The sequence below is a fragment of the Castanea sativa genome, chromosome 5 (genome assembly GCF_040712315.1).
Source record: "Castanea sativa cultivar Marrone di Chiusa Pesio chromosome 5, ASM4071231v1".
NCBI classification, from domain to species: domain Eukaryota; kingdom Viridiplantae; phylum Streptophyta; class Magnoliopsida; order Fagales; family Fagaceae; genus Castanea; species Castanea sativa.
In genome coordinates this window covers 21,598,719-21,615,243 of record NC_134017.1, presented here as the reverse complement: position 1 = coordinate 21,615,243, position 16,525 = coordinate 21,598,719, and the positions used below count along the sequence as shown (strand labels likewise).

Sequence of the window (16,525 nt, the reverse complement as noted above, 5' to 3'; positions counted from 1 at the left end):
TTATGATAGTAGTTCACAAGATACTCAAGCTATATTTATTATAAGGAATGAAAATTGTCCATTGCATTCATCTACAAAGAGAATTGCATTTGCTACATAGCGAAAGAGAAAAGCACAATGACAAGCTGGTTGATCAAAATTAATGAAAAAATAATAATGTAGGACATAGGTATTTGTGAATCATAATAAAAGATAGAAATAAAAGAAGTTGGTTAGAACATTCACATTGATGGTACTAAAAAATTTAGCTTTTAGCAACTTTAAAAACTAATCTATCTATTTTAATGCCCTACATTACAATACACAAAACATCAAAGGTTATATATATAAATATATATATATATATATATATATATATATATATATATATTTTACCAGTTCATTTAAATATTCTTTCTTTATTAATTTTTTTATTCTTTCTTTATTTCTCTTCTACATCTCTTTCTATTTGTTTCTCTTTCTCATCTAAAGCAATAACAACCCAACAATCCCGAACCACAGCCACCTCCACCAACAAACTCACAGCCACCACCACCAACAAAACTAAAACCATCACCACTGCCACCCACAAATTGGAACCTCAATCCAACCTAGCCACGAACACCCACCGCCACAACCACAACCAGCCTACTGCAACTCTAATTAAAAAAAAAAAAAAAAAACTAAACAACCACAATCACTGCCATGGTCACCACCACCCACGACCACAACCACCAAACATCAAAATCGCAACCAAATCACAAACCCAAAATTTTAATTTTTAGATTAGTGCATCCTTGTACCTTTAGAAGATCAAAAGAAAGATAGTGGGAGAGGGTTAGTTTTAGTTGAGAGGGAGAAGAGGGAGGCGTTGGGGTTGGAGAAGAAGATAGAAAAAGGTGAAGAGACACGACAGTCTAGAGTAAAAAGAGAGAGGAGAGAAAAAAAAAAGAGAGTTTATTTTATAATGAGAAGAGGAGAGAGAAATGGAATAAAGTAATATTTCTTTTTATCACTTGTATCTACAATGAACTGCAAGAGATGGCGGTTCATTGTAGCAAGTTGCTAAAAAATTTTGGATTTAGCACCACTAATAAAGGGTAATTTTTGTGGTGTGGGTGGTTAAAAATAGATTTTAGCAATATAAGATCATCACTGTGAATGCTCTAATAGGTGTTTTATAGTATTCGATAAGAAAACATTTAATGTAATTTATTGTAGTAATTTTTCTATGCTATTATGATACACGCACGTTTGCCATTCTTTCATCCCGATCTCATAGTTCTTTTATCTTCATTTTATTTTTATTTTTATTTTTATACAAGATAGAATTTCTACTCTAGTCTAATCAAAGTGTATATGTGTGTGAAGCTCTATTCTGGATACTTGAATCCCGACCTTTACCCCCCACACTCCACAAGCATTTATACTTGTAAAGTGACCATCGCACCAAGAGTGCGTGGTGATAGTTCTTTTTATCTCAATCCCAAAAAAATGTAAATATATTTTGGAATATTTAATGCAACCTTAATGGGTGTCCAGACATTTAATTGAATTTAGACTCTTTGGTTGTCTCACCTAATAATTCACTTGCCACAAAAATTAAAAACATAAATGGACACATGGTGAAAAATTAGACTCCAATGAAAATCCAATTTAGGATATAATTGGATTCGGACGTTTTGATTTTTATATTTAATAATTTACTTGGCACAAAATTAAAAATTAAATGAAACAAGTGGAGTAAAATTAAAATTTAATTATATTTTCTCTTAACTTTGGCTATATATATATATATATATATATATATATATATATATATATATACACACTAGCATGTAACTTCACATAAACGCATGGATGCATTTAAAATTAGACAAAATTTTTATTATAAAAATATAAATAATTAGTCAAATTATTATTATTTTTTGTAAACATGTAACACATATTCATGTATACATATAAATACATTTAAAATTATACACAATTTTTATCATAAAATATAGATTATTAGTCAAATTATTATTTTTAAGTAAATCTAATTAAATACATATTAAAATTCTTACCTAAATTTAATACTACTTATAATCATTTTTTTTTCTAATTTTTAATAAGATAGAACGTGTGATGATTTTTATTTTTATTTTTATTTTTGAGAAACATGTGGTGATTTTAATTGAGTATATGTCATTATTATATTTTTAATTTTATAGATCTTTAATATTAGATTTTTAGTATTTTGCATTCATTAACTCACTTGACACAACAATTAAAAAACTTAAGTAGACACATGACACATGCTTAAGTGGATAATTATTGTGTAGTCCTCACATAACTTTAGACACGTGCAAAATTGGATTGTAATTTCAAATTCTAATTCACCTTTCTCTAAGTTTTACCTATTAATATATATAGATGACTTATAAATTTGAATATTTTTTTAGTTATATGATTATGTTTTTTATGGTTTATTATATTGGATTCCTCGTTTTCTATACTAAATTAACTAATTTAGTACAAAAATTTAAAAATTTAGATTAAATGAGACACGTGGCACAAAATTAAATTCTAATTGAAATTAAATTATTATACTAAATTAACTCACTTAGCACAAAATTCTAATTTTAGATTAGATTAGGCACGTGGCACAAAATTAGACTTTAATTAAATTTGAATTTAAAATTTAATTGAATTTTCTCTCTACTTTACTTTTTATATATATATAGAGAGAGAGAGAGAGAGAGAGAGAGATGGGTTACTATATTAGCTGTCCAGACATTTTACTTAAAAGTAATTTTTTTTTTTTTTCATGCATGTAGTATAAGCTGACACATTTCTTTTTATTAATTAAGGGTCACCAAACTTCTTACATGCCTTTCTTTTCCCATCTAATTGTCTAATTGATGACAAAGAAACCGGATTATTGTTGTCATCAATGTGACGTAAGGGTTCTATATCATCTGCCGGTAAAGAGAAGTCTTACAGCCCAGCGACTGCAACAAGCATGCACCTTTTAAAATCAAAAAAATTGCTTCCTTCTCTTTCCTCTTTTCCCTTACAAAGTCTCCCAATCCTTAAAGAGTCCAGTTGCGAAGCGTTTGATGAAATGGTGTACTTGTATTTTTCCATGTACTTGGTGTCCTATGCTGCAGTGGAGGTGAAACACTAGTCACCACCAGATAGAAATGCTATGCATGATACATGTCAACAGTATCGCCTTGCAACTCATTACTTGGGTCTTGGGAAGTGGAGTTGTAGTTTTTACGATCAAATTTGTGGGTTTGTATTGCCTTGCAGTTTGCCCAGTCTGTTTGAGTATCTTCTTGTATTTCTTTTATGGGCCGTACACATGTTATGTGTTTCTACTTGTTTTGTTTCTGCTTTAGTAGTTTATAAAATATGTAGAAGGGCTAATGCTTGAGATACGTCATATGTCTAAGACCACTAAAAATATCGGAAGTTGTGTTAATTCTTACAATTACATGTACATGGTTCCCAAAATGATCTATTTACATCAATTGCACATAAATATACCGCTGAACATTGACGATAATTCATTACGTAGGACTCAAGATTCATTTCCAGCTGATCATTGAACGACCTGCATCACATTGTCACAAATTAATTAGGCAGAAAAGAGTATATTAGGTATTAATACTGGACATAAGGGCAGTATAACAAAACTGGACATAAGCTCATTGTCACAAATTAATGAGCTGGCTACAACCCCACCTACCCACCCACACAAAGCTGCATAGGTGCAACTTGTACAGCTTGTCTTCCAAATATCACTGGCAGCCAGACATTGGGGCAAGTAACTCATGAAATGGAATGGCAAGCTTAGAAAGCTCTCAATGGCTTTGAACCCTGTGATGACAACCGCACTGCAATTGTCACAAATGTGCCGCAACAAAGGGCATGGTTTTTACCGTTGCTGCGCCTCTTCCACTTAAAGATGACTTGGATTTGCCGAGTTTTAATCATCCTTGTGCTTGCCCCAAGCTGCTTCAAATTGCAAACCTTTGCATCTAGGGATTCAGGAAGAATCATAAAAGAACAAATCAAAGGTTAGGGAAGTAATTATGTAGAAATCATCTATTATCATGGAAATCATAACAGAACCCTTACTGTTGGAGTAAGGTTAGTAGTTGAAGAATATGCGTTCTAACTTCTTCGAGAGGCCTTTTCATTGCTGCCTCTTTATACAAAATCATGAGTTCACCAACCAACCTGCCACCAAATTTGCAGAATTGTGAACATATCAAAATATACAAAAACCAATCTCTCTCAAGATTCAATTCCCTTTGCCAATAAACCCTAATTACCCCATAATATATCAAACTAGGGAAAATTAAAACTAACTCACCTGTGGTTTGAAATTTGACACTTTACCCACCTAAAGTTTGACCGAAATTTAAATTGCCTACATGTGGTTTGAAATCCCATGATAAAAGTGTTCTGCTGGATCCTATTTGATCTTGTATTTTATGTTTTTTTTTTTGTTTTTGAAAGAGAGATAAAAGTGGAGCAAAATTCCATATTTAGTCATGTTTTTAACAGAGGTATGTTACGAAACTCTAACTAATCTAACTAAAACACACCTACATATCCTTAAACACTTCTATAATCCCAAGCCTTTAAACCACAATTTTTCAGACACCAAAATGCACTACATAAGGAAGCATAGGCTGGTTTCCAGATTTGTTGAATGCCAGGAAGGTTTTCAAGCCTTTGACTGTATTACCTTCCTAAACAGTAAACATCCTTAAGTAAGAAAGGGGGGGGGGGGAGAATCAGTCATTAAACACTACATTCTTTCCTTGTACAAATAACAGGCCTATGCTTGCTTATGTAGGGCATTTTGGTGTCTGAAAAGTTGTGGTTTACCAGCTTGGGGTTGTGGAAGTGTTTAAGGATATGTATGTGGGTTTTAGTTTGATATATATTTTTCCCCAAATAAGTGTAGATTATGGTGTAATTAGGGTTTATTGGCAAAGGGAATTGAATCTTGAGAGAGATTGGTTTATGGATATTTTGACATGTTCACAATTCTGCAAATTTGGTGTCAGGTTGGTTGATGAACTCACAATTTTGTATAAAGAGGCTGCAATGAAAAGGGCTCGTGAAGAAGTTAGCACGCATATTCTTCAGATACTGACCTTACTCCAGAGCAGTAAGGGTTCTGTTATGATTTCCATGATAATAGAGGAGTTTTACATAATTTCTTCCTTGATCTTTGATTTGTTCTTTTATCATTCTTCCTATCCTTAGATGCAAAGGTATGCAATATTAAGCAGCCTGGGGCAAGCACAAGGATGATCCAAACTTGGCAAAGCTTGAGTCATCTTTAAGTGGAAGAGGAGTAGCAACGGTAAAAACCATGCTCTTTATTACTGCACATACTTGACAATTGCAGTGCAGTTGTCATCACAGGGTTCACAGCCATTGAAAACTTACTGAGCTTGCCATTCCATTTTGTGAGTTACTTGGCCCAAAAGTCTGGCTGTCAGTGAAATTTGGAAAACAAGCTGTACAAGTTGCACCTATGCAACTTTGTGTGTGTGAGGATGTAGCAAGCTCATTGAGTTCCATTTCCTTCCAATCTTTCTGATACTTTTTTGTCATGCTGCCCCTTTGTCCAATTTTAGTTATCGTCATTTGTTTTTGTGCTTTTGTAGGTTTCTTTTGAAATGGAAAGAACATTATTTATGCAACTAAAATCATTGCTATTGTTTCTGATAAAGAATTTGGATATGGATTATTGATTAATTAGAGTGTGCTTATTATCATATATTGGATGTTTATAGAAATTTGTGTTTGCTCATTGTCATATATTTGCTGTATAGGTTTGAAAGGATGTTAAATGAGATGTTAAGTCACTCGGAGCGGCGACCAAGGGACAAGGAGTGCCATGTTGCATGGCTCAAATATATCAAGCCACTTTTGAGTGCTGTTGGTCTTGTGTTATACTCATCATCATCACTCAAAAGTGGCTTGATATATTTGACCCATGCAACACGGCACTCCTTGTCCCTTGGTCGCCGCTCCGAGTGACTTAACATCTCATTTAACATCCTTTCAAACCTATACAGCAAATACATGACAATGACCGAACACAAATTTCCATAAACATCCAATATATGATAATAAGCACACTCTAATTAATCAATAATCCATTTCCAAATCCTTTATCAGAAACATAGCAAAAAAACCTACAAAAGCACAAAAACAATTTTCGAAAACTAGCAATTTGCAATTAAATTAATATAAAAGGGGGACCAAACCCAAATTCAATCTCCTACTTTCACATCCGGCGACCAATGATCAAGAGCAGTCAACGCACCAAAGTGCACAATTTTCCCAAATGAGGATAATCAACCTATCAAAAGCAAAAGACGATTTTAAACAAGTCCACATGGCTACAAAAGCATAAGGAAAAACCACGTGGTTGTATTGACTGATGCAGTTGTCTTTTCCGAGGATAATTAAATTCAACAATGTAATTCATTGATTAATGAAATTACATGGTTTAAGCTATCTGACTAAGAAATTTTACTTAAATTTTGTCTAAACGAATTTAGAAAAACCAAAACTCTGAAATTCAAAGGAATATCCAAAGCACAAACCTGAGTGACAAACCACCTAAACTGATACGCAGCCACAATGGCAAATCCAACCGGAACTCTAGCCGAAGCAGCTGAGACCTCGTCGCCGCCTTCGTCCGACTCATCGATCGAGCTCTCCTTAATCCTCTCCTTCAACAATGGCATAACCTCAGGCATCAAATCCACCACCAATCTCTTCTCGTCAGGCACCGAACCACAATCCAATCCCAACTCACCAATCCTCTTCGCGTTTCGCTCTCCGAAAGCGACGCAATAAGCTTTTTAAAGCTCGCGAAAGGCCGAGTTCGCTGATGCAGAAAGGTTTTCGGGGATCCATGAGAGAAGGTCGTGAGTCGAGGAGTGAGAGGAGGATAGCAACGCGCAAGCTAGGGCAAAATCTTTGATGGAAGCGTGGACGTTAGGGTTTGGCGGTGAGGTGAGGTTTTGTGTGGGAGAAGAGAGTCGATTAGGGCTTTGAAGGGATTTGGGACCCTCTGGTGGACTGTAGGTGGTTTTGGCGGGAAACGACACGTCGTATAGTATTAAGACTATTAATACTATACGATTCGTCGTAAACCAAAGATACAAAACTTAAAGAAATATGTGGACGATACGGTGTCGTTCTAAATAGAGTACATGTGAGAGTTAAGGACGAAAAAAACTTGGTTAGACTGGTGGGTTGGCATTCTAGTTGCCATATCATCAGCTAAATAACAAACAGAGCCTAGAACAATTTTGGAAAGAAAAAGCAACTTAGAAACTAGTCCATTCTGCTGAAGAGAAATAAGATCAGCAATCATAGCCGCTGGTTGAATGACACCTGGTGTAATTTGATTGGCAGAGTGTTTTACGGATAGTCTGTTATTTCATTCCCGCTCCTTTTCTTTCTTTCTTCCTCTGTTCTGGTAGTATAAATACAGAGCACTGTAATGATGTAGATCAGATATCTCATTCTCTCATTTTCGAAATTTGCAATTCTAGAATTCTCTCTTCACTCCTAGAGATTTTCTTTTCTTGTTTCAGATACTTTTCTTGTTTTTAACATCAAGCAAACATGGTGAGGGGACCGAGAGGAGTACAAGCTTTGGCTGAGAGGAGAAGGGCTGAAAGAATTTTAAGGAGTCGACTTGACTCACAGCGCCGGCTTCGCGGATTTCTGTTCGCGAATAACAAATATACCGAAATTCGCAACAAAATACGAATGAGAAAGATCCTCGGCCGCCCGATCGGAAATCTGCGTAATCGAGTTCGCCGAGCATATGTTGCGCTCCAGCAAGAAGTCGAATCAGTGAAGAAGCTTCGGTATGTTATGGTTTCCACCGTGGCCGAGATGAGAACTCTGGTAGAGTTCCGACGTGATTTTGGTGGTTGGGAGGGAAGTGTATCCGTGGATCCTAGAGCCACTCGATTCACGAGGTATGAAATCCGCCGCATTGTTGGAGAAGAAGATATGAATTTCGACAATTATAGGTAAACACATTTGTTTCAACACTCCGATTCTTTATCTCTGTTTTTAACACATTTAACAAACTAGTTTTAATCAATTATTTTGTTTTGTTTGTTTGTTTTTTTTTTTGTTAGAGTTTGTACATGAGGTATAATTCTTCAAACGCATTTGTTTTAACATTCCGATTGTTTATCTCTGTTTTTAATACATTTATTGTGACAAACTTACTTTTAATCAATTAATTAATTAATTAATTTTTTTGTTAGAAGTTTGTACATGAGTTATAATTCTATTAACGCATTTGTTTTAACACTCTGATTCTTTGTCTCTGTTTTTAACAAATTTGTCGTGACAAACTAATTTTAATCAATTAATTAATTTTTCTTTCAGGCCATAATCGAATCATTGATTACCTGCTAGCTATTGAGGAAGATGAAGATGAAGTCTGCTGCTTAAGTTTGTTAGAGAGGTTTAGAGAGATCTGTTTTGCCTCATTTCTCTCAAACTCAATAGTCAATACTCATTTCTCTATCTCTGTTATATGTAGTTGGGAAAACATTGACTTGCTTTTACATATTTCAACTTCTGTAGTGATTGTGTAATTGGAAGTCCCTTCCAAAATTAATTGTAATGACGTAGACATATCTTTTTTGTTATTTTGGTTTCATTTCAAGACATTATTTCATTGTTTCTCTTTTTCTTCATTCTTCTTTTACCCCACCCCTTCTTTTTCTTTCAGTAGCACTTGATTTTTTTTAATTTTTGTCATTATGTTGCCATTGATAGATATGACTTGGAGCCCTGATGACTAGTGATACTTGAGTGATATTGACATCTCTTATGGTGTCCAAAATCTCATTGTATATTTTGATGGGAGAACTTACTACATATTGAGATTATGCCTTCATGATAACGCTAATGGTTGGGTGGTGCTTGATTAGCCAAAGTATTATAAAATTATTGATTTAGGGGTTGCTAGGTTTGTGTTTGTCTTGCGGCTGATTTGGGGTTTGTGTTTGGGTTGCGGCTGATTTTGGTTTTTCTTCCCATAAGAGTTTCACACTGGTGGTGGTGGTGCCACCGTGAGTGTTGAAAGGTAAAATAAAATTACTGATTGGGTGTTTTGTAAAATAGACACATTGCTGAATTTATGACTTCGTGGTGGATGCTCTTTATGGGCCATCTGACTTGCCATTTCAAACCAAACTGCCTAGCTGAGCGCAGTGTTGTTCTTCTATAATTGAAATTAAGTGGACTATAGGCGCAGTATTGGGTCTGAACAAATGGACCATTAATTTACAAGGCTTTTCTTCAAAATTAAATGGGCTTAAGACCTTTAAGTCCAACTCATTGTATGGCCTAGCATGCTTCTTCTTCTTTTTTTTCCAGCACGTTATTATATTCACGAGAAGTCACCAAAAAGAGCTCTTAATAAATTGATAGTTTGACACAGTTTGATGGGTAAAAACAAAACCATCCGCATTTTGTACATTTCCAACAATTAATAAAAAGTCTTTCACCAAAAAATATATATATATATATTAGAAAGTCCTAACTCAAGGTACATTTAGGTCATTTTAAAAGAATCGCAATACGGGAAGAATAAATAATAATAATAACAAATTTTTTTAAGAAAAATAATAAGTTAATAACTAGCCTCATTACATACATTTCACACTTGTAATGAAACTTTTTCTTTTTGAGTTTGTGTCATTTTTATATATTTATAACCAAATTTTCTATGACACATTTCATATAATTCACGTATCACAAAATGTCATAGAGTTATCAAGTCACAATATATATATTGTTGAGAAAGTACGATACACAATATAATTCAATTGAGAACATTGTATATAAATTTGGTTCAAAGACTTATCAATTTTGATAAAAAAAAAAAAAAAAGTCTTTCCATTAAGAAAAATTCAATATATGAAACAGTGAGCGTGGAAAAAGATAACGTTGATTGGAAATAGGATGAAATAAAGAAGAAGAAACTCAAGGAATATTGTGGGTTTGGAATTTGTGGGATCTGATGTTATTAGAATTTTTTTATTGTCATATGGTAATTGTTGTCATATAGTCTTCTTTCTACATCGCTATGAATTTCCATGTGATGATGTGCTGCATTATGTGTAGTTTTGAGGAGTCAATACTTAATTTTAAAGTAAACTGGCTGTTTTGAGCAAGATCTAAGCGTTAGAGTTGCACCCTTTTGGTTTCTTTTGGAAGCCTTGTTCCTGATAGACATCTTTGGACCATTCAAATGGATTTGGTGCTTGCAAGACTCTTATAGTCTAATTCCAATGTGTTTTCAGAGGATATTCATAGGTTTGATTTATTTAATTGTTGCGTTACTTGAGTATATGATATGATCATAAAAATTTGAAAGACCTTGGAGTCTTTCATATGCTATGTGATATTTATGACACGAGAAGATTTGAACCCATAATTTAGTAGTAGTTGCAGATGCATCTCTAATGGATTATGCCTATAAAATATATTCATTCTGCTTCGATAACCATCTATCTTTCTGCTTAGTTGAGTGTATAGTAGCTTGAAATTGTATTTCATATTTGATGCCACCTAAGCTGGGAGTTTAAATGGTCAGCACTTGTGCAGGTTAGATGATGAAGTGCATATGGATAACTGTGATTACTTTTCAAGACGAAGGGCAGTAATGCAAAAGGATGGCTTCCGTATAATAGGTGTTATAAGCAGCCATTTCGATGCTTTAACAAGCCCATATTTAGGAAAGCATGTTTCTAAGCTTCCAAATGCTATATATTACGGATGTGGATACAAGAGAATCCTTATGTGACATTTTGGGATTCCACTCAACCCCAAACCTTGGAAAATATCTTGGATTCCCTATAAAGCATTGTGGAGCCAATAACCAAGATTTGAATTTCATTTTGGATAGGGTCAAGCAAAAGTTAGCGGGGTGGAAAGCCAACCTATTATCTTTAGCAGGAAGATCAGTCTTCATCTAAGCCTCCACATCTACTATTCCCGCCTACATTATGCAATGCACGGTGTTGCCAAATAAATTGCTTGACAACATTGATCAGGTTAATCACAATTTCCTTTGGGGTTCGTCGGAATCCTCAAAAAGAACCCATTGGGTGAGTTGGCACAAAGTGACCAAACCTAAAGAAGGGTCTTGGTATTCAGTTTGCGAGGGGAAGGAATCAAGCCCTTCTTGCTAAGCTTAATTGGAGATTCCATACTGAGAAGGATGCTTTGTGGGCCAAGGTTCTAAGGAGTAAGTATTGCTCTAACCGAAGAATAAATGCCAGAAATAAGGACAAGCTTCCTTGTTCTAGGGTGTGGAAGGCTATGAAAAAGGGAGGTGAGGTGTTCAACAAAGGCATCAAATGGGTGCCGAGAAGAAATAGTTAGCTAAGTGTGTGGCATGATAATTGGGCTTCTAATGGCCCTTTTAGAGCTCTCATTCACCGTCCATTATCTGAAGAAGAAAACTACCTTCAAATTAAAGAAGTTTTTGGCCCACAAGGGTGGGATTGGTCTATACTTTCGATCCAAATTCCTCAATCTGTTCTTATGGAAATAAATGCCATGCCTTTCTCTATGAGATCCTCAAATGAGGAAGATTGATTTGGAGTGGTGTTGCCCAAGGGGATTTTAGCCTTAAATCAGCTTATGCCATAGCCACAAGTTGCATTAAGGAAGAAGGGGACTTCATGGGAACATGGGTTTGGAAGGTTGATACCTTACCCCGAATTAAGACCTTCCTATGGCAATGCTTGCATAAAAGTATTGGAGTGGGTGAGTGCCTTGTGAAAAGGCACCTTGTTGATTCTAACTGATGCCCTCTTTGCCAAAGGGAAGTTGAAACCATTCTCCATAGGCTCAAGGATTGTGAGGTTGCTAAATCCACTTGGTGCAGGTTGGGCATCCATCCAAATAGTAACTTTTATGAGGAAAATCTCCACGGTTGGCTAAAGAAAAACTACAAAGATACTACCTGCAAATTAAACAACCAACCTCCTTGGAAAATTGTGTTTCCTTTCGCTGTTTGGCACTTGTGAAAATTCAGGAATAGCGTGGTGTTTAGGGATTGGCACACTCAACTGAAGGTCCATAGTGATGCCCTCTTTAATGCTCTGGAATTTCAGCATTGTGTGATAAATCCTAAAGTGGCAGGTAGCAGGAGGATGGTGCAAGTTAGATGGGAGAAACCCCAACCTGGTTGGGTGAGTCTTAACACAGACGGGACTGCACTAGGAAATCCAGAGAGGGCTGGATGTGGCGGGTTGATCAAGAATGAACATGCGGACTGGTTGGGTGGTTTCTCAAGAAGAATTGGTGTCACCAACAGCTTTGTGGTGGAGCTTTGGGCTCTTAGAGACGGCCTAATCCTCTGCCATAACCTTCATTTAAATGCTGTCAACATTCAGCTTGATGCAAAAGCAATTATTGATGTTATTAGTAACCCTCCTTACACCAATCAAGTCGTTATGCCAATTGTTGATGACTGTTAGGAATGCTATAAGCATATGAATAATAATTGACTATTAGGATATTCATAGGTTTGATTTATTTAATTGTTGAGTTACTTGAGTATATGATATAATCATAAAAATTTGAAAGACCTTGGAGTCTCTCATATACTATGTGATATTTATGACACAAGAAGATTGGAACCCATAATTTAGTAGTAGCTGCAGATGTATCTCCAATGGATTATGCCTATAAAATATCTTCAGTCTGCTTCGATAACCATCTATCTTTTTGCTTAGTTGAGTACACAGTAGCTTGAAATTGTATTTCATATTTGATGCCACCTATGCTGGGAGTTTAAATGGTCAGCACTTGTGCAGGTCAAACAATGAAGTGCATATGGATAACTGTGATTACTTTTCAAGATGAAGGGCAATAATGCAAAAGGATGGCTTCCGTATAACAGGTATTATAAGCAGCCATTTCAATGCTTTAACAGGTCCATATTTAGGAAAGCATGTTTTTAAGCTTCCAAATGCTACATATTACAACTTTGAGCATCCAATTGATCTAGTACACTTACTACATGCCCAAACAAAATTACAAGACTTCCCAAAACTAATAAGTAAGATGAATTTACGAAACTTAAGTCTAATACTCATGGTAATATTCTGAGAAAAAAGATACCTTCCTATGTTCTTTCAATCCTATTTTGCGGAATCATCCCTTATAATATTTGGGAAAATATTCAAACTTAGTCTTCACGCGGTGTCATTATTTCTCATAAGATGAAAACCTAGCAACACCAAGAGTTGAGTTTGCCGATCTTCAACTCCGATCTCCCAATCAGATCTCCGACTTCAATCTTCGCCAATCTTTGTGGTCGTTGATCTATGGGTTTGAAGTTGGAAGGTTCCTTCCTTTCTTTGATTGTTGGTGTTTGGTTGTGCAGAAAAGGACCAAGAATTAGGAGAGGCAAAAGCAACACCCACCACCAAACCCATGGCTGATCTACTACAATCCACTAGTGGCTCTACTTGTATGTGAGGGTGGTCCTAGAACCACCCTCACTTGTCAAAAATATTTATATAAATAATTGTTTAAAACTAATATGTTCTGTGACCACCCGGACTTGAAAAAAAATGTATATATATACTTTAAAAATATATATTATATACTAAATTAACTTATTTTGACGGCCTTAATAAAAATGTTGAATACCTTTACTTGAGAATCATAAGAATATGAGTTCAGTAAATATAAGAAAAATGCTACATCCACAATATTTTCATAATAAATCTTATGTGGTAAACTATTATTAGTTTTAATTAGGGTTCAATATTGACAGGTTTTATCCACCAAAAATTGGCTAATAACTTGTTGCATAAGATTTGTTATGAAACTGTTGTGGTCACTTTATTATTCTCATATCAAAATTTTTAATTTGCACTTATCTTTTCTTAGTCTTTTTTTTTTCTTATTTTCTTTGTTAGTACAAAAAATTGTAATATTTATGTATTTGCGTGTTTTTTTTGTGACGTTGATATGTTCAAATTGTCTCTTTATTAAATTTTGTATAATTTTATTAGTGTCCACCGTAAAACAATTACTAGAGTCGCCACTGCCACAATCCAAACCCACTACTGGATTTTTCTTTACCTGGCTCTTCGATTGTTGATTGCTTATCTCTATCTTACTCTCTTTTGTTAATAACGTTGCTGGTTGTTTTGAGATTGTTGATCTTCTTGTAAAATTTGGTTCAATGCCTCTAACGAAAAATGTTTACAAAAAATGTTTATGTGGCACATGGTGTGCACGCCTGGCATATTTGAAGTTGATGTGACTAATAAAATAATAATAAAAAAGTCATATCAGCATTTAAATTGAATAATAATAATAATAATAATTGTTTTTTCAATTTAAAAGAAAAAAATGTAGAAATATTTTTTTAATTTTCTTGCACTTTCTTGGCAACCAAACACAACAAAAAACCACTTTCTTGATTTTTCTATCTTTGAATTCATAAATACATTCTACAACGTCTCACTTCTGTATAATAAATAAACATCTAGATCAGAAATAGCAAAAAAGAAATTGAAATTCTAGAAGAAAAAAAAATTCTAGCAAATTTTTCCAGAAAGCAAGACTTTCCCAGTATGTAACCAAACAAGGGAAAAAGAAAAAAGAAAAAGAGGGAGAACAAATCTAGTGGTGAGGGTTTCTCAATTGGATTGGTGTCTTTGTGTTGGATCAAATCCAGTGGCTTTGACGGGGCAAATCCAGCCAAATATTTTTGCACAAAACCCATATTGTGAGGGTGACAATTTCTAAGTGGCAGTCATTCCTATTAAAACTTATCAATTTAAATGTTGACATAATATTTTTTATTGTTATTTTATTAGCTGTGTAAACATCAAGTATGCTAGGGCGCCGTGCCGTGTGCCACATAGACATTTTTTATTGGTGAGTTAACTATAAAGACTAAATTGATTGTAAGTTAAAAATAATATAGACTAAATTAATTATTACCCAAAATGGAAAAACTAAAAAAAATATTTTCAGCCTAGAAAAATTAATGTCTATTTCATGGGCAATTATATAACTCATTAAAATTCCACCCACATGCTAAAAAGAAAGAGTCATGCAAGTTGGAAGATTATTATGCCTTGAATTTCTGTCCACTTAATGTCAAGGTTCTAGATATACGTACTTTTCTTGTAATTAAGGCTACATATATTAGTTTATATATATGAAGGCTAGGAGGTTTGCTTTGTTGAACTATATATAGACACCCAGAAATGGCTGTGCAAGTGGTAATGCGAATTACTTTCTTACTTCTACTGACTTATGAGTTAGCAGAAGCTGCATCACTTATAGCAAAACTTAATTGTTCTGATAGCTGTGGAAATATTTACATTCCATACCCGTTTGGAAAGACTACCAGTTGTTACTTGAATGACTGGTTCAAAATTGTTTGCAATGAAACTGGTGATTCTCCTAAAGCATTCCTCCCAGAATTGGCATGGAGGTCCTGGAAATCAATATTACTGATCCGTATAATTATAATTATTTTTGGAGTGATCCGGGACTCGTTCGAGTCAACATGCCAATTATTTCTTCCAACTGTAATAATAGGAGTTCCAGACATATTGGTGGTGTGAATATCTCAGGTAGTCCTTTTTTCTTCTCATCTTATCAGGATAGATTCATTTCAGTTGGTTGCGACAACTTGGTCATAATGACCGGCATCAATCCTATGGTGGTGGTTGGATGCAAATCAAATTGCGTTGATAAAAGCATGATAGACGACAGCGAATTGGAGCACTGCTCAGGTTTCAACTGCTGCATGACCACAATCCCTTTTGGGATTCAAGTGTTTAATGCAAGTTTCATTAGAGGAATAAAAGAAGAAATTAAAACCAGTGAAGAATGCAAATTTGCCTTCCTTGCAGATGATAAATGGTTGAATTCAAGCACAAAAGATCTCTCTTACTATGTGCAGTTTTTGGAATACGTTCCTGTGGTGCTGGAGTGGACAGCATCTTACTTTACTACCATGGATTCAACAGAGCTACTTAAACGGAACTCAGAAGGGTACACTACAGATTACGGGGCCGAATATTATTATTGCCTGAAGGATACCAAGGAAATTCTTATCTTTCCACGGGATGTCAAGGTAAACTGCAGTTACCAACAAGCTTTCATTTTCTAGCATATTCTCCTAGTTTTCACTCCTTTTATTTTATTTATTTATTTGTAAATATATGAATGAAATGAAATGAAATTTCATGTTCTTTTGAAAAGTACTTAGCAAACATATTTTCCAAACTCAATTTAGATTTTCTATTATATTTAATGGACTTTTATAACTGAAATGAAATAATATCACGAAAATGTATTTAATATTTGTTTAAAAAATTTATAAAATATATTTACACAATAATAAAACTAATTGAACAATAATAGTATAATAACAAATGGAAGTTAATATTTTTTATATATTAGTTCTCATCTCATAGCTTGAAAATTT

General features: G+C 34.5%; 1 protein-coding gene and 1 pseudogene across 1 annotated transcript; one reads left to right on the top strand and one right to left on the bottom strand.

Moving 5' to 3' along the window:
• Positions 1 to 2,857: 2,857 nt before the first annotated feature.
• LOC142634923 (uncharacterized protein At2g39910-like) lies at positions 2,858 to 7,384 on the bottom strand (annotated as a pseudogene).
• A 7,909-nt stretch (positions 7,385 to 15,293) lies between these two features.
• On the top strand, positions 15,294 to 16,207 carry LOC142634922 (wall-associated receptor kinase-like 8). Its single transcript, XM_075809158.1, has 2 exons — positions 15,294 to 15,549; positions 15,666 to 16,207. Exons 1-2 carry the CDS (start codon positions 15,294 to 15,296, stop codon positions 16,205 to 16,207), a joined length of 798 nt encoding a protein of 265 aa, XP_075665273.1.
• The last annotated feature ends 318 nt before the right edge of the window (positions 16,208 to 16,525 follow it).

Excerpts from the sequence above, each read along its gene's own strand:
- LOC142634922 (XM_075809158.1), top strand. The coding sequence starts at position 15,294 with ATGGCTGTGCAAGTGGTAATGCGAATTACTTTCTTACTTCTACTGACT. Across the intron at positions 15,550-15,665 it reads GAAATCAATATTACTGATCC|GTAGTCCTTTTTTCTTCTCA; the intron begins GTATAATTATAA and ends TGAATATCTCAG.